Consider the following 18,872-nt stretch of genomic DNA (forward strand, 5'->3'; position numbering starts at 1 on the left):
CACATGCCTGTGTTCAGCTGTATATTGTGAAATTCACAGTGGTTTATCAGATAACTTTTATCAGTAAGCACTTTCCTCTTTTTTTTTTTTTTTTTTAATAAATGCCAGCAGGACCATTTCTTGTAAAATGGAATAACAAATGTCAAAACCACATACTTGTCTTCATAAAACTGCCAGTTGTATTGCACAGGAGAGGATTATCTAGGAAATGGTGTAAAATTGTCTCTAAAATTTACGCTCTGTATTGCTCTGTCTTAATTTTTCCTTGTAGGAAAAGAAAGTCAGAGAAGGAGCAGGATTGTAGTCAGCAATTAAACTTCGTACTACCTAGACCAGCTTAGTGAGCTGATCAAAAAAAAAAAAGATTATTCTCTCACATTTGAAATTAGATTATGTGCCAACTGCTTTATTTTTTACTTTCCACATTGTATATTAATGGATTAAAGTATAGATTGAATATGAATCTCACGATTGTGTGTCTCTTAATAATCAGCTGCTGTGGGTTTTTAATGTGTCTTTTAGATGAGCTACTTTTGCCTCACATGAGAAAAATTGATGGTATGCTGAATGACAATAGGAAAAGGCTGCTTTCCAAATTGCGCTTGGATCATGCTTTCAAGGTATTCTCTTTCAAATTCTAGGCTTTTAAAAGTGGTGTTTTAAGTAAATCACTGAATGCTACCATGCAGGCACAGCTTAAAACCCAGAAGGCACATTTGTAACAGAAGTGAATATGGGTTTGAAAGAGATGCTATAAATTTAGTGCTGGTATGTGGCATTTGGAGAACATTTTGGGATGGAGGAGTTTATACTGCAAAGGTAGAGTTCTGGTTTTACTCCCCGTGCTTTCTGGTTCGTTCTCAAGCATTTTTTTTCCTTTAAGCTTTTCAAGTTTGCCAAAAGAAAATCTGTTTCCTGTCCTTCTAGAGCTTTGGTTAAATGTTTGTATTGCCTAAAAATAAACTTTTACATGAAATAGCTATGCTGTGGAGCAGATGTCTGAACCTCTTTGAAGTAGAGAACATGATCAGAGGAGTTTAAAACCAGGACAGAGGGATGCAAGAACAACTCATGTGTGTGCTCTTTCATGTATCTTCAGCATGGAAAGTTGAGAAAAGTGTGGATAACAAGCCCATATTACAGCAGCTTTGACGTGGTAATAAAAAAACAGGTCTGGATGTGGACAGGGAAGAGAGAAGCCGTACCATCTCAGTAGAGAGAAGGTAAACAGGAGGATAATCACTGTGCTTCCTACTGTTCCCACCCACCCTCCAGGCAACAATGCAGAGTTTGCAAGTGCAGGAAGGGTATTTTCACTCATGGAGTCATTTAGGTTAGGAAAGATCAATTCCAACCATTAACCCAGCACTGCCAAGTCCACCACAAAGCCCTGTCCCAAAGTGCCACATCTGCTGCATGTGTTTCAGAGACCTCCAGGGATGGTGTCTTCACCACTTCCCTGGCCACCGTTCCAGTACTTCATAACCCTTCTGGTGAAGAAATTTTTCCTAATATCCACTCTAAACCTCCCCTAGCACACCATGAGGCCATTTTCTCTTGTCCTACTGCTTGGGAATAAGACAGCCTTTTGGCAATGTCTATAATCAGACTGATTATTTGTTCTAACAGTTTTGAGGCCAACAGCAGTAAAGCAGGCCTGACTATAAACATAATCAACCCAAACTTGCTCTTTTGCCACTCTTTCCCTGTCCCCTTATGCCCACAGTACAGAGACACTTGGAGAATTAGTGCTGTCTTTGGAGGGCTGTGAGCTTATTTTTGAGAACTAGGTGAGAGGAGGGAGATAATAACAGACTTGAAAGTTCTGCTCTTTTCCATCATGAAACCTTTTTTCCCCATTCCATTCCTGGTAAGCCTTGTGGGACATGAAGTGGCCTTGTTTCAGGGAGGAGAACACCATCAACCAGTGAAACAGCTGTAATTCACACTGTTCTTGGAGTTTTTTAGTGTTAGTTATGCTGTGTTCCCAACAGCTGAACAATTTCTGCCTGCTTGAACACAATTTCCTGTGGCTTCCTCCTTACAGTAAAAAGGCCTGGGGAGGGCTGTATAATTTCGAATGCACAGAGCCTCAGAGAGGTAGCATATGTTAACACCCCATTTCTGTTCTGTTATGGTAAGAATTTTGTGTTAATAGTTATTAATACCTTGTTTTGACCTGTCGGTGCAAAGATAGGCCAGTTAAGGGAAGATACAAATTTGTTGAATTCTAGTTCCATTCACAGTATACAAAAAGTGAGAGGTAGCCACATTTGATTATTTTTTTCCAGTTTAAGGGGAAAAAGCTACTATAATTTTCTGTAATACCAACATGTAATTCCAGCTGCTAATTAAGTTGGAGTCCTTGGAGTCCATAGTGAATTCAATAGCTTTGCTGTGTGTTCACTTAGAACCAGATTATGTATCATATTTCTAAAGTTAACTTGAGACTATATTCCATCATATCATCTGCAAGACTTTAATGGTGTTAATGGATATAAGGAAGGGATCTGCTTGTGATGTCATCTGCAAGATAGAAAACCTTTTATGTTTTTCTTCTGGTGTGACAGTGCCAACTTGTGCCATCCTTGGGTCAATATCTTGGATAAGAATGAAATGCCTACCCCTCATCATAAGTGGCTGCAGTGGTTAGGAAAATGTGTAATACTCTCTAAGATACAGGAGGTTTCCGATCCACCTTTAATCAAATAACTAGTTCAGATATTAAAGCTGAATGAGGCACTGAAGGAAGCAGTAAATGAAAAATATCATTTGTCATTCACTGGTATCAATCAATTTGAATGATTTTACATTATCAATGTTCTGCATTGATAGTCATGGATGAATTTAATATTGTTTTTCCACTGGATATAGTTAGTATGGAATATGTTAGCACTGTATTACAAACCAAAGCAGACACTGAAGTTTGCAGTCAGTGTTTGGTAGTTTTGCCTGTAACATTTTTTATAGTTCTAACATTCATTGCATCCTTTGGGTAAGAGTTTTTATAAAAAAAATTATAAAACATTATTGTTGCTTTATTTGGAGCTCAGTAAGTGAAGCATCTCAGCTGAATTGTGTAAACTTCATTTGAAAATAATTATCACCATTTTGTGTCTTGTGCTCCCAAAGATGCAGAAATCACCAGTATTCACTTCCTTATTCCAATTCACATTTGTCTGGTTTAGGACAGTGGTGGGGCTGTGGAACTGTTCTGGTTCTTAGGAATTCTCCAGAGGAAGCCAAAAGTGGCCAGAGCCTCTTGACACTCCAAATTAAACTTATAGTGGATAGCAAAACCGAATAATTCAAACCTGCTAAAGTTGTTCCACTTTGAAAGTATTGTAAGAAAGACTGGATATGGACAGGTTGGCTGGTCAAGGTTACTGCTACCACTGTGCAGGAGATTTAATAGCTGTTTACTGAGAGGTTTGTTTAGTAAAGTACAAAATGGCTGATATAGATAAAGAGCTAATAAATTATAGGCAGGGGAGGTTGTTGTAGTCAGGTACTGTTTGTTAAAAGAAAATATAAAAATGGAGTTAATTTCATATCTTAACCCAATAGTCCCAAGTAAGGTCCTTGAGCTGCAGCATTGATTCATTTTTCCATATGTGTATTTTTCTGCATCATACTGGAGTGTAATACAAAGATGCATGTTTATTTGACTTGAAACATTTTTTTCAGGGCCAGATTATGTAGCATAGCAGGAGCTGCTAACATAATACTGTATTTGTACAACAAAATTGTATTCAAATTTACTCATGCAAATAATGTAGAACTGAAGCTGCCAGAAATGCAGTTCACTCTTGTGAGTTAAAATGTCTTAAACTTTGGCTTTTTTGAACCAGCCTTCTACTTCACTGTGCATAAGCTTTTCTACCTTACAGATCTTATGAGATGCAATTAGTTTGTAATTTGCAAAATCTGGGACAAAAGCTATGAAGGTATTTAGGCATCCATTCCCTGTGTGCCTGACTATGCATTAAATACTTAGAGATCTTCAAGTAACTGGGCCTTAGAGATTCTTGGGTAGAAATGGAATGGAAAGCATTTTAGAAGACAAAAATTACCCTGTGGAGCTTCCCTGCCCTCTCTTTCTAGTGATAGAATCACAGATGTTATTCTGACCTACAGTGAAAGGATCTGCTGGTCTTGAAAAATTACAGTAATCAAGAACAGGTGGTCATGCTTCCCAAACTAGATATGGTTGAATGATCTGATAAAGACACTTTATCAGGTCTTTGTGGAAGAATAAATTTTTTCCTAATAAGCTGCACTCTAAACTCTTCAAAGAAAATGGCCAATTTGTCATCAATGTGGCCATTCTTGATTTTTTTATAATCCTTTGTCTTTATATGCTCTGTTAAAGAACGCTTTGGAAAACTTTCCTGAACTGACAGTGATCACTCGGGATTCCAAGACAAAGTGTGGAGGAACGTCTGTGTCTAAGATCAAAATGAATGGTAAAGCTTACAACAAGAAAACACTGAGGGCTTCTAAATCAACCACTAAATCAGCACAGGTGAGTGTTCACAGGGTTTGTTGCTGCCACCATCTGACTTGTGCTATGATAACCTCGTTTATTTAAAACACTGCTTTGTGTGTTAGGTGGTTTGGTTGGTTTATCAAAATATAAAATCTTTGAGGGAGGCCCTTCTTCTGTAAAAAGGGAATGTCAAAACCCAACTTTTAAAGGAGTACATTAAATCATTATTATAACTCATATGTGAAAGATAGTTTGTCAGCTTCCTGGGCTGTTGCTAGAGAAGCAACAATTTTCCTTCACCATTGCAACTGTAGATCATAGTAATAACAGTTTGCACTTGCTGCAAAGTAAATGATACAATGACTTGTTGATTAAAAAAAAAAATACTGTAAAATCTGAGATCAGAGAACACTTCTTAAAAATTGAGTTCTATCTTCTTCCGTTCTTCATTTTCAATGGCAGAAGGAAACTGTGTATCTTAAATTTAAAAAAAAATAAATTAAAAAGCAGTGTGGTAAAAACTTGAGAAGCACACATTGTTTATTTCCATAGTATGCCTGGGGAGCACTCTAACTAGATTTGGCTTGCTCAGTCTTATCTCCCTGCAGTAAATAGTGGCTTGACAAATGACCTGTACATACAGCTCACACATATTTCTTGCCAAAGTAACCTAATTTTAGATAAGTACAGATCAGCCTTCTCAAGCACAAAGTCTGTGTCCTTTGCAATCATAGCCATCAGTCTGGTAGAATAATGGTTAAGCTTTGGTAGTTCTTGCAATACTTCTTGAGAAGGGGTTGTCTTACCCATTTTGGGCTTGCAGTGCATTCAGGATGACCGAAAGCATTCTCACACCTGGTTTTGATAAAACAACATGGACAGTGGAGATAGGAGATAATTATGATATGATGTGAATTACAGTTTGCCAGATATGTCACAATAATGATATGAATGAAGCACTCCATTTTTGAATTGTTAAAAAAAAAAAATTGTTTGCAGAAGAAAAAGTCCATAATGTCTCTTGGTAAATAACATGAATTTTCCTAAAATAATTGTTCTTTTTGCAGGAGTTTACAGTAGATCCAGAAAAAATACAGTTGTATTCTTTGTATCACTCACTCCATCATTACAAATATCACATATATCTAACATGTAAAGAAGAGGTAAGTATTGTTCTCATTTTTTGCATTCATTGAGGGAATTTATTGAGGGAATTGAGTCCAACTTGAGAGACTGTTCTCTCCTTCTTGGTAAATGAGTATGAATCGAGGCCTCCTATTTTTATTAATTCTTTATGGCAAACAAAAGGCTACACTGACCACATGGGTTGTCCCTAATGGGAACTGCTGTTCAGAACATTCAGATGTGAGGCTTGCAAGGTTTGTGGGATTCCCTGAAGTGTTCTTCACTGTTATCCAAAATAAACAAATGTTATCAGTGTATTTAACTCCTTGGATCTAAAAGCTTATTTTTTGTCTTAGAATGCCACACCTTTATTTCTTCTGCAAATCCTTGGTGGAAATATTTCAGGTAGCAGAAATACAAGAGTTGAGATCTGGCTTAGTTGTTAAGAAATGCATTTTGGGGGACATTACCCTTGTTTTAAAAAGTAAAGGTTTTCTGGCAAAGAAGGCTCATATTTAACTGCAGACTATTACAAAAATGAAAATTCTCCAATTCTGGCTGCCTAATGTGTGTGTGCATCTCTCTCCCCCCCCTCCTTCTCTTTTTTAAATAGATTTCTTCTGTTCAGAAGACGAGTGCAGATCTAGGCCAGGAAGAGATTGTGCAGCTGTGCATGAAAAACATAAAATGGGTGGAGGATCTTTTTGAAAAGTTTGGTGAACTTTTGAATCGTGTCCAGCAGAAATGCTCCTAACAAAAATGTATCCCAAATCCCACATTTTTCTACAGCACTAACCTGATGGAACAGAAAGCTCAGAGAGAGGCTCTGATTTCTTTTACAATGCCAGACTGCATTCTTGTTCGTAGCCATTTTTATTTCTCTTTATGGAACTCTGTGCCTTGGCTCATGCTAAGGAAAAATGATGCTGCCAAGGAAATCAGTCCTTTGGAGATGGAACTAAACGAAAACCTAACCACATTTTTAACCTGAAGAGTTGTTTTCTATTTTGTAAACTATTGGATAACTTAGTTTTATTTTCAGAAATGTTTTTGACAAGTGATAAAGCATGCACTACATATACTTTTTTTCTTTTTTATTGCTCAACAGATAACAACACTTAAAATACTACAGATTTTTCCATCCCTGACTAAGTGAGAGAAAAGTCAGCGTTGGGGCGAACTAATTTTTACATGTCTGGCCACCAAATTTAGAGTTTTGTACATTTTGTGAACAGAGCCGGAGTGACATCAGTTTCTGCATACGTATATTGCCATCATAAAATCCAGAAATTTCATTATGCTTTATGGACTCCTTTTACTATTGTCATGTTCAGGAGACTGAACATGGAGTTGGTGCAATCCTATGACTGCTTTTGTGTCAAATTATATTGTAATGAAAGACAATGACCTTAACTATTTTCCCTGTTTTGAAGAAAAAAATATTTTCCTTTATACTGTGGGTTTTTTTTTTCTTTTGAAAAAAAAAAATCAATTGTACATTTTATCTCACTAATAGTTGTATTTTTCACAGAGGAAATATTGTGGTTAAAATTGTTACATGTATCTTTGTAATACACTTTCCATTGTTTTCAGTAAATCCTATTCATTTATATGTTGATTTTATATTGTAAACTATGTATCTCGAGGTAACCCTTTTGTTTATACAGGTTTGCTTCAGTGTTAACCAGAATAATGCATAATGCATACTAGACTAGTTTTGCTTTAAGTGTAGTTGTGTTAGACACTGCAATTATTTTCTGATATGTGAAAATAAATTTCTTACTAAACTAGCACTTGATTAACTGAGAGTTTAAATGAAGAGCTACTACACTTTATCGTGGTCAACAAAGATTGTTGATTGAATAGACTATATGCAGTGTTAAACACAGCCTACATAATTGTTTGTAGAACTGGCAGTTGCAGAGCTGTTCTTTTTTTGGTGCCTTTCAAGTCTTCAGACATCTTTGTAGCTTTTCTCCCCCTCCAGGTTGTTAACAGTTAGCTGTGCCACTAGTCACACTCAGACAATGAATGTAATGGGCTCTAATCAGGAGAACATTTTCTTTAAATTTGCCAATAGAATGCCTTATCGAGTCATTCAGAATGGAGATGTACTCTACTGGCGTCCTAAAAAAAAAGTTATGTTGGTCTTTTTTCAGATAATGTAGAAAAAAACTTCATTCCTTTATCCTTTGACTGCCACTTAGTGCCTTAATTTCAGCCAAGAGAGCAGGGTTCACTATTCATTGGCCAAATGAAATAATGTTCATTGCCATGTGACCTTTTCCCCGTGTTTTGATCCTATTTAGTTGTTAAATATTCATTAGACCGTAGAACTATAAAGAGTTTAATGAATAGATGTGAAAATGAAATTATTTGATCTTGAGTAAGCAAATAGAGGTTTGAGTATTAAAGTATGTACAGAATTTTAGCTGATTAGATTTAGAACCTTGTAGGATGTTTACCATATTTCCAAAGCTTTTCATCCTTAAAAAGCAATAATTCTTTACAATTTGTGTGCAGACTACGATGAACAGAAATGGGTATGTGCCCTTGCCTTTTTTAAAGCCTCTTCCTCGTGGTTTTGCTTTAAAAAGGGAGGTCACTGTCGTGTTAATGACACATTGTGCTACTGCTATGTCTGCAATTATCACGGAGAGCGAGGTGGGTTTGGGTTTAGGCAGAATATGCAGATTGTTAGAGCAATCATGGAGCTAATTAATTACCAGAGTGAAAAGAAGGGTAGCCGTGGGGGTAAGGAATTTCTATAGTTTCAGTCCTGCTGGGTCTGGTAGGAGCTCGAGTTTATAGGGTGAAACCAAACAGCAGAGTTACCAGCCTTGGGAGCAATCAGATAAAATGATTTTAATGTAAATGTGCACCCTGGAGGTACGGTAGAAACGTGCCTGGTACAGTCTTCAATTACAAGTGGGCATTCCCAAGTTTACTCAGTGCCTTCCCTTACTGGGATGGTTGGCAGTGGGTGTAGATTCATGAGAGGGAGTTACTTGCCCAGGCAGAGTTCTGTAGTCACATTACAGCGATGAGCACAGCACAGTTTGGACATTCCTAGTCTGTAGTTTTAAAAATCATTAGGGTACAGACTGAGGGAACAATTGAATTGGCTCCTTGATGATGTAGTAAAGAGCTTGTCAGACTTTGTCTCTCTCACACCCCTTCCTAACATGACTATGAAGCAACGAGAGAGTTCTCTGTGCTTTCTAAAAGATTACCACTACTGTGTACTTACTCTAGATTTCTGAATCTAGAATTTAGAAAGCTGCTTTCAGTTCTTAGAAGCTGAAAAAAAGAAGTGGGAGGCTTTTGGAGTAGCTTGTCCCTATTTAAAAAGAAAGTAATTTTAGCAACGACCATTTAAAAAAAATACAAGGGGTGGGGGAGCCAGGATGCTCTGCACTGCCATAGAAAGTGACCTGGCTTGTTTTTGGCTGTTTTGTTCCCAAGGCCAGTTAAACAAGCACTGTGCCTGTAGAAGACAGGAAAAACTTGTGTTGAATAAAAGTAACTGCCCCGGCCTATTAAAGATTAATATAATGGAGCTTCCATCTTTGTCTTGGGGTGCAAAAATGGTGGCTGGATTGTTAATTTACCAAATTAGAATTAAGAACATGGAACTCTTGTGTGTGTTGAAGGGTCATAAAGCAAAGCAAAGCTTTGTTAGTAGGATTGAAGAGGTTTTTTTATACTGAAGCAAACTTAAAGAAAAAGTCAATGTACAAATTATTTTTTTTGCACAAATACTTTGTTTTGTTGCATTTTAGATAATGAAGTCTGCACCCACACCTCAAATTCTTTCCCCTTGGACTTACAGTGAGGTCTTCATCCCTTAACATCTGACAGTGGAATTTGAGCACTGATTTGACTGCGAGAGAAGATGCACTAGGAAGGAACAAAGCCCTCCTTAGACTAAGAATTAGCAAAACAGGAATGAAACAAATTGCATAATCAGTTATTTGGCTTTTAATTCCACTATCCTTTAGTGTGGCATCCCAATTTACACTGGGTTTGGTTTTATTCAAATACAGCATTTCTCGTAAAGGCGAGGTTTGCTTTGAGATGCTACTTCCAAAGTTTTGCTAGCAAAAAATCTGAGACAAAATTGGATTGAGAAATTGTTTCTGAGAACAGCTAAGGACTTTAGGGTCTTTGAGGTTCCGTGGCATGTATTGTATTCATATATTGTCAAAATTAAATACTACTTTTTAAAAAGTCAGATCTTACAGGCTGTCTTCCAAGTAAATGATTTCCATAGGAAATATATTTTAAATATTATTTAAGTATTTACTACTATTTAAAACAATTTTAAAGCAGAAAAGCTAATACTATGGTCACAAAATGTCAGTGTGTCATCAACCATTTCTTATTTCGTTGCCAGCACTTGACATTTGGTCTCTCTTACCCTATTACAAACCTGTGCATTTCACAGTGCACATTCTGCCATATTTTATTATTTAAGCTAATATTAACATGTCATTGGTAATAAATGCATGTTTTTCTGCATATCTGTTCTACATATGGCAAAAATGAAGCTAGGGCTAATTAAGAGACACTTTATGCATTCTTAGTCCAGATTTTCAGGTGGTCCATAATACATTGTATGGAAATGTGAAAAAGGACAGTTTTGTACCATTCATGATGTTATTAACTAAACCCATTAAAGTGAAAACACTTTTTAAACAAAAACCTTATAATGCTTAGTCATTTGTTATTAAAATATTAAGTCTCAAAAAGTCAAGATTGTTGGAAACAAATTGGCAATTTAGACTACATTTTCTGCTTGCAACATGAAGAAATACAGTTTTAGGGTTTGGGGGGGAGGGGGGTTCCATTATGTTGCCTGAATTGAGTATGTCTGGTTGATCTGGATTTTTTAACTCTGGGTTCTAAATGTTCTGAATTAATTTGTACATTATAGCTGCCAGATCTTAAACTGCTGTGGTAAGTGAGGAGTCAGACTGTTGGGGTAAGAGAGAGACTGCTGCTGTGATTCAGGTGGAGTTTACCTCAATTTTAGTATTTTCATTTGTTCTCTTTCTTGCTAGCCTAGAATGTCATCTCTATGTACCTTAGAGGCAGAAATGGTGTTCCACAGAGTTTTGGTATTTTTTGCCCTCCAGCTACGATGAATTACTCTGGATATTCTTACAACTCCTTTTCCCTCACACAGAGGGCTGAACTGCCATGCTGTGGATATTGTCCATAAGATCCATGGCAGGCCTTCTCTGAGCAACTTACTTGAACAAAAAGAAGCTGGAGGCTGGAATACTTTTTTTTAATGGCCCTCTGTATAAGCTTCCTTGCAAACCAAGGTTGAATATAAAATGAGTCATTTTGCCATGGAGTTGATTGTTGTTTTCTCCAAAAAATACTTTGGGGAGCAGGTAGGCGGAGAATGTCCTGTTGCAGTCCTGAAGATTTCAATGCTGTGTTTCAGATACAACTTTTAATTTATGAAGGTTTTAAAAAAAATAAGAAAGCAAGGCAAGAAGCTGAATGCACACAGCTTTTTAGAAAAGGAAAGCAGCACCTACTATCAGCAGGTTGTGGGTAAGTATCTTAGGCAATCAAAATTACTTGCTCTGAATTAACTGTTTGCCTTTTCCATAGATAACCTAACAAATCTTTGTTTCATTTCTAGAAATTGAAGTACAGAAAACTGTCTTAAAATTCTTTTGATCTCTTATAAGAATACAGCACTAAATACGGAGAACAAGCTATTTATAAAGGAGAAAAATAAATGGTGAGTCAGGGAAAACAGCAAACAAAATTTCAGGCCTGTACTCTCTCATTTGTCCTGTGTATGTTATAGGTTTCTGCTTTTAAGACTTCCACTGGGTATTTTCTTTTCTCTGTGTGTGTTTAATTTTGGTTGGTTTTGTTGGTATTTTTTTAGCTACTGAAGCATAGAGGGAAGTAGCAGTAACAGCAGAACCCATGAGCAGGACTGAGGGAGCAGCTAAGGCCCTTCATTTTAGTTTTTCATTCAATTTATGAACGAATGAAGTCTCGTTTTTACATCTGTTACTTGAAATCTTAAACAATGTAGCCTTCTCAGACTTCAGGACGTGATAGCAAGACCTTTTGAGTAGAATTTTGTTGGTCTGCATCATCCTTTCCTTTCTAACTGTGGTGGCTGCTAGTGTGATTTGTCTGTGCATTATGTATCAGATATTTTTGCTGTGGCAACAGAAGGTAAGTGATATGATAATCGAATAAAAGCTGGAGCATCAATGTTTTATTATGTGGTTAGGTCAAATGGGCAACGTGTTCAAAGCTCTGGGAGAATGGGGATTTAGAGCTCTTCCCTAAGTAAAGCAGCTTTGGTGGCTTCTGAAACCACCCAGATTTTTGTTGTTGGTCAGAACACAGGAATTCCTGTCCCTACAGCTTTCCTAACAAACGACAGTAAGGGAACACTTAATTTGTTTCAGTGCAGCATCCAGCAACTTTGTTTAGACAGCCAGAGAGGTAGTTTGACCACAGTCAAAGGAGTTGGAGAGAGTGCTTATGTGTTCTATGAGAATCCAAGTGTAGCAATTCTGGAACCAACTGGCTTAAATAAACCCCAGAAACCAGGTAACAAGAAATGCTGGGGCAGGGACTGTTACTTTCTTTTTGACAGGAACTGTACAAGTTCCCTTTCAGTGTAGTGGGGTAATAAAATTCTGCAGGATGCTTCTGGAGCCATTTTCCTATCCTAAACCATGGGCTTGGCAAAATATGGCATAATTGAGTTAGGTGGCCCCAGCACATTGTACAGTAATATAAAAGGTAAATTGTAGATTCCTGCTTCTGACATACATAAACAATAAGCCTGATTCTCTGCCCTAGAGCATAAATTGTATGCAGCTCTTTTCTAAGAAAATCAAAACAAATGGTGAAAATCAGGAATTCAGTTTTGCTCAGCAAATCCATTTATAGTTCTCACTTTTCTCCCCCCTCACCCCTCAGCTCCTCCTGCCCCATTAAGCTGGTGCCACTAGTGAGTGCTCACTGTAGGAGGAGGAACGTGGAACTTGTCCCTGGTGGATCAGTAGAAGTTACTACCTCACCATGCTTCAGGTGGACATCACTGCTCATCCAGGCTCTCCACAACTACGAACTGGTGAGAGCTGCTCCCCTAACTCTTTCTGAACTTACCTAAAGCTCCTTTCAGTAGTAACACGGGTTAGCGTTTGGGTTTGTGCTGCAAAATAGAGGAGTTCACATTCGATCAGGAACTGCACCTCCCAGCTGGCCAGAGAGTGACTTCTGCCGCTTGAATTATTCCAAGTGTCTGATTGCCCTCGCTCATTCTGGCTGAGCAGGTTTCTGGCGTGTAGAGGACAGTGAGCCTTCACTGTTCTGAGAGGAGTCGTGATCCAGACAGCGGTGCCAGGACCCCTGTGCCAGAACTCACCTAGGGATGGTGGAGTCACTCCGTGGTTACGGTGTGTAGTCGCGCTTGAAGTCCCGGGAAACCTCCACTAGAGGGAAAAGCTGAAAAATCCGCTTAAGACAAAATCCTTTTATCTTTATTAAGCCTGATAAATGGGGGCTTGTGACATCACAAGTTGTGTTTGTGGTGACGTTGCTCCGTTTCCACTTCCTTACCGCGAGCCGCCTCGAGGGCTCGTGTCTGCCCGTGCAGCCGCTGCGTCTCCTCCCGGAGCGCATTCCAGCGGGGGTCAGTGTGCACCAGCACAGGCTCCGCCTGTCGCCTCCCTCCGCCTGTCGCCTCCCTGCCCTGCGCTCGCCGAGCCCTGCCTGCCGTGATCCCGCAGACACATTGGTATTCCAGCCCGGCAATGGAAGGATGGTGCTCCCGAACAATGTGCCCTTTGTCGCCTCGGAGAGTCCGGCACCCAGAAGCTTCTGTCCTGGGAGCTTGTTCATTGTTCCAGTCTCTTCAAAAATGCCAGGGTGGAATCCTTACAGATTTCACTTCGCCATAAAATTCCAGAGCTGCCCTTCACGAGTAAATCGTGCTCTTGCCCAGGCCAGGGGCGCGCTGGAGCAGCCTCTCCATGGTGGGACCGGTGCTGTGGTTGCTATGGCTTCAGCGTTGCCAGATGGCAATCACTGTATCCCAGAGAACCTACGCTGTCCTCTTTTTTAATTCAAATGTAGATGGGAAATGGGACTGAGCAGAGTGAATTTGTGAATAACCCTCTCTGCATCCTAAGGGAGACTGTCCGTCCTCTCCAGCCGGTGGAGCTCAACCCCGAGCAATCCTCATGCTCTGAGCTACAAATGGCAGAACCTGTCAGTCAGTAATTAGGGAGATTCACTGTGGCAGTTCTGTAATCTACCTTCAGATCTGTCCATCTTGTCAAACAGCCCACTGCAATCTGATATTGTGTGAATAGCCGTTCATTTTCTTAAATTTGAGATTACCAGAGAAGAAAGTTTTCCAATTTTTATAGGTCCGTTTCATTATTAAAAACCTTTTACATTGGCCTTTGTATCTTCAGGCAATGAAGTAGAGCAGATTTGATAATGCCATGATAATTTAATAATTGCAGCAATTTCTGTAACAGAAGCTGTTGATTTTCCCTTCCGTGAGTATCTCTGTGTGACACTGAACCATATGCTGAACTTTAATTTGTCTCGACATTTGTGAATGGAATGGAGCAACATTTTAAGGGTTACTTTTTATAATGTCCTCCTTTCATCAACTTCACCACTGAAGTGAATACAGGCATTGTTGATATTTAAGTGGGAAAAAACCAGAAGTGTAACTGTTCTAAATAACTGGAATATTTTTCTGAATTTTTATGGTAATTATTAATTGCTATGCTTTTTCAGAAACAGACATAAAGATTGGGTTCAACAGATCCTGATGATAATGGCAAAAAAAAAAAAATGTATATATACATTTAAGCTGTGTTGATATACACAATCTTTAAAGCTATATTGTTATGGGAAGACATTTGAAATCTAAAGAATAAAGTTTGGTATAGAAAGAAGAGCCTTTTTGATGTGTTTGAGATGTAAGAGAGGCATTTGAAATGCAGGGTTCTCTGTTAACCATTCAAAAAAGCGGGATCTAAATGCTTTTGAAAATAAGAAATTGGATGGTATTATTCTGCAAAAATGCCTCTTTATTTCCCAATCAATTTTCAGTGACAAGTCACTATCAATTTTGGCATTAAAAATTTGAATAATAACTGAAACACTGAACAATTCTGGGTTTTAGAACAGCTTACATTCCAACTTCGGTGTTCTTCCAGTTTTTTTTAAAGCTATGAAATGAAAACTTTTTCCTGTGTTTCTTTCAAGAACACAGAACATTTCCCAGTCACTTAACCAAGCATTGATCTGTTGTAGATAAACCAGCAGCACCCCATATTTTCTATTAAGGCACCTCTACCTCTTTTGGACAACACGGCCTCCAACTTTTGTCTTTTTGATAGTGTTCCTGAAATACTTAATCACACACTCATGTTTTTACTTTGTAAAGTCTTATATCCAATTATATCTCCTTCATTTGTGCCCAGAATACCTGGAAATTACAGGTGCTCTCACTTCCACATCCTGGTTGGCTGCCCAGATTCCAGGTTCATTATGGGAAAAGCTAGACAGCATTTTGCATGGAGGTGAGCATCATTCCTCACTTTGTGAGCTGCAAGTTTCCATTTTGCCTTCTCTCCCTCCATGATCAGACAAGACCTGAATGTGGGTCTTTATCATCATCTTTATCCTTGAACAAACACTTAATTGACATGAGGAAGTTAATCAGCTCCTGAGCAGCAGACGTACCTGAAATCTTGGCTGTTGAATTTAAATACTCTCTTTCTGCTTTATACTTCTAATTAAACCCTACAGCTCTTGCATGAGACTCAGAAATTCTCGAAAACTGGAGTTTTTAAGTTCTTTAAAACATAACCACTCTCTTGATCCTTTTGTAGGCTGGTAGGAGTATTTCTAGATGACCTGGAAATAAATGAAAATAAATTTTTATTTTGCTGTTCCTTGCTATAGAAGTTCTTTATGACAGTTGCAAAGAACCTGATACAACTGTACAAACTAGGACTTGTTTGCATAATTTGTTAAAAATACATTGGTCTTAAATGATTTTATGAATAAATTATGTTAATTTTGTCTTTGTAATTGGCATTCTCTTGTGCATCCTGTGTTCAGCTTTATGGAGGTTAATTAGGGGAACATGCTGTGGAGGGGGAAACCAGATACAGTGAGTTGTACTTTTATCCTGAGATCTTTCCACCGCAGCCTGAGGAATTCCCCAGCCAAGACCATCCTGGCTGCACGAGGTTGCACTACTTAAAGTGACTGTATAAAAGTATAAACAATTATTAAATTGCCAATAGCTATATATATATTAATAACTACATAAAAGTCTATCTATCTGTGCTTTAGGAAAGCATTTTATAATTATGTCATTTTAAGAAATACCAAAAGCTAGCATTTCTCAAAATCCTTTGATACCAGATACTGTTTGACCACAGCTGTCTCACCAGGCAACACCTACCATCTACCCCTGCCAAATCTGGGGTGCCAGGGCTGTGGTCACTGGGAGAAAACATGAAGGCAAAGGCAGAAATCCAGGGTAGGCTGCTGATTCTCTGGTAATAAAATACAAGAATAAAAACCTTTCAAACTTCTTGATGAGCAGCCCACAGTGCATTGGCTGTGGCTTGCTCTGTTCCCTGCAAGCAGTGTTTTGGCAAATCATTCTCCAACGTAAGGTGCAAAGTTCTCAACTGATTGGTACACCTCCTATTTGAAAATGTGGGTTTAAATTCTCTCAAGATTAGTGAACCATTGCAGAAGGATTGACTGCATCACTTTATTTCAATAACTGTGCAAAAGTAAATGATTTTTGAAAGTGAAAATGAACTCTGGCATTTACTGGTTTGCAGTTGTGTTTTGGCAATGCATCAAAAAGTCTAGCATCAAACTGCTACAGAAGCAGGCAATAATAAAATAGTGCAAATCCCCACTGACCTATGCATTTTATGTTATTTTACTGTGTTCTTATTGGCACCTGTGAATCAGGCCTACTTTTTTTTTTTTTTTTAATCATCTTCCCTTCTTTCCCCAAGAAAGAAATCTCTCTTGGGCACTTCCTATTGTTGAAGGGACAGATGAACTTTCATTTTCATAGGCTGGCATTTTGCTACAGCTTGAATAGATTCCTTTTTCTCTGTGCCCAGAGAATTAAGACTTCCTCATCCGAAAAACTTCACAAAAACTTCCACTTTTAGAACTCCCTTTATTAAATACTGTACTGCTCAGGCAATGAGACATGAAGAAACGTTTGTCTGCCACAAGTCTGTGGTCCCTAGTTGCCTGTAGTAATTTTTCACAGCTTCAAATGAAGTGCATTATCTATTTATTTGCATACAATGAAGAAACTTGCAGTGCCTTACCTATAAGCATGACAAATGAGGATAAAAGAAGGCTGCCCTGAGCTTCAGTGGATAGCAAACATCCTGCATTTACACCTGCTAGCTCAGAATTTCACATAGAACAGGCTAAAGTTCAATAATCTGATGTCTCCAAGTAAATTTTTGAATCACTTGTAACACTATATTATTTGGCCATTAATGTGCATTGCATACTTCTGAGTCTGTGTATCATGGAGATCAGTTTGGCTTTGTGTGTTCCTATGGAAATCAGTCCGAAAACCATGAATGATTTTATGTTGTTCTAATACACTTCCATTGAGTAAGAATATCAAAATATTTTATACTTAGCAGAAAATTATGTTGGATCTCACAGCAGTTTGCTGCAGGCGGTAGAAAAACACTTACTACTCTGAAAATGAATTTATTATTTCATTTCCTTGCAATGAGAAATGCCAGCTGCTATAATAAACAGCTCATAAAAGACATCACAGGGAAACTTCAACCACATGTGGTGTTCAAGCTGTGTGTCCCACAGTAACAGCCAAGGACAGGGTTTGGGTGTTCAGCCGTGGCCATGTACAAGGCCTGTGCTCAGGTTAACCCACAGAAACAGATCAGACCAGTTTGGGGTTTTAAATGACACAGAAAATACAGGGGAAATAAAGAAAGAGAATTGATTAAGAGACAAATTAAGAGAGAAATGAAGCTCCCAGAGTGGGTGCACCTGAGGGCAATGAGGACGATTGGGGGACTGGAGAATCTCTCTAACAAGGAAAGGCTGAGGGAGCTGGGCCTGTTCAGCCTTGAGAAGAGAACAGAGAGGGGGTCTCATCCATGCATATAAATAGCTAAAGCCAAGAGGATGGAGCCAGGCATTTCTCACTGGTGCCAAGCAATAGGACAAGAATGGGCAGAAACTGATCCACAGGAAGTTCTACCTAAACCTGAGGAAGAACTTCTTCACTGTGCAGTGACTGAGCACTGGGACAACATTGCCCAGGGAGGCTGTGGAATCACCTCCCTGAGACATTCCAGAACCATCCGGACACAATCCTGTGCCATGTGCTCTGGGGGGCCCTGCTTGAGCAGGGAGGCTGGACCAGGTGTCCCACTGTGGTCCTGACCCACCCGGGATTCTGTGAAATCTCGTGCCTGTGTATGAGAGCACAGTGCCCCATCCAGGACCAGTGGTGCTCTCACACTAGGGGCATGACCTCGAGTAGAATCATCTCTCTGCAACATTTCCCCCTTTCCCACAGCAGCCACTTCCTATGGACCCACCAGTCTTATCTGGAATACTGTGTCCAGTTCTGGGGCTCCTCAGTACAAAACAGACGTGGAGCTACTAGAGAGGGTCAGTGGAGGGTCACAAGATGATGAGGAGTATGGAGCATCTCTCTTAAGAGGAGAGACTGCAGGAGCTAAGCTTGTTTAGTCTGGAGAAGAGAAGACTGAGGGGATCTCATCAATGCACGTAAACATCTCAAAGGCAGGTAACAAGAGGATGGTATCATGCTCTTTTCGGTGCTGCCCAGTAAAAGGACGAGGAGCAATGGCCATAAAATAAAAAACAAGAAGTTCCACCTCGATATGAGGAAGAACTTTCCATTAAAAGTAGCAGCTCACTGGAACAGGCATTCCAAACCCACCCGAACGCATTCCTGTATCACCTGCTCCGGGTGACCTCGGCAGGGGGATTGGGGTGTACGATCTCCAGACGTCCCTCCTGTCCCTGACGAGTTTCCCGTAATTGCTCACTGAAACGACGCCGCTCTGGCAGCAGATCGGGCAATGCCTGGGCGGTCGCTGCCCTTTCTGCCCCGGGCCCGGGCACCGCCCACGGGCGTGGGCGCAGCGGCTCCGCCCCCGCGGGCTCCCTGTGCCGC

At 39.3% G+C, this 18,872-nt stretch overlaps 1 protein-coding gene and 1 long non-coding RNA gene across 2 annotated transcripts in view; one reads left to right on the forward strand and one right to left on the reverse strand.

Annotated features, from left to right (window-relative positions):
• The window catches only part of QSER1 (glutamine and serine rich 1), a 41,517-nt gene extending 34,113 nt beyond the window's left edge, over window positions 1-7,404 (forward strand). The window contains exons 10-13 of the mRNA XM_069016519.1: window positions 523-620; window positions 4,373-4,525; window positions 5,557-5,652; window positions 6,228-7,404. Coding sequence (XP_068872620.1) covers window positions 523-620; window positions 4,373-4,525; window positions 5,557-5,652; window positions 6,228-6,368 — 488 coding nt within the window. The 3' untranslated portion in view covers window positions 6,369-7,404. The remainder of the gene's footprint in view (window positions 1-522; window positions 621-4,372; window positions 4,526-5,556; window positions 5,653-6,227) is intronic.
• Window positions 7,405-8,787: 1,383 nt separating this feature from the next.
• Window positions 8,788-18,760, reverse strand: LOC138111195 (uncharacterized). The gene is made up of 3 exons (XR_011151270.1): window positions 18,657-18,760; window positions 16,107-16,200; window positions 8,788-15,550 (listed from the first exon to the last, which is right to left on the reverse strand). It is a non-coding gene; the product is annotated as an uncharacterized lncRNA (long non-coding RNA).
• Window positions 18,761-18,872: the final 112 nt, after the last annotated feature.

The sequence above is a fragment of the Aphelocoma coerulescens genome, chromosome 5 (assembly GCF_041296385.1).
Source record: "Aphelocoma coerulescens isolate FSJ_1873_10779 chromosome 5, UR_Acoe_1.0, whole genome shotgun sequence".
Lineage (NCBI taxonomy): Eukaryota > Metazoa > Chordata > Aves > Passeriformes > Corvidae > Aphelocoma > Aphelocoma coerulescens.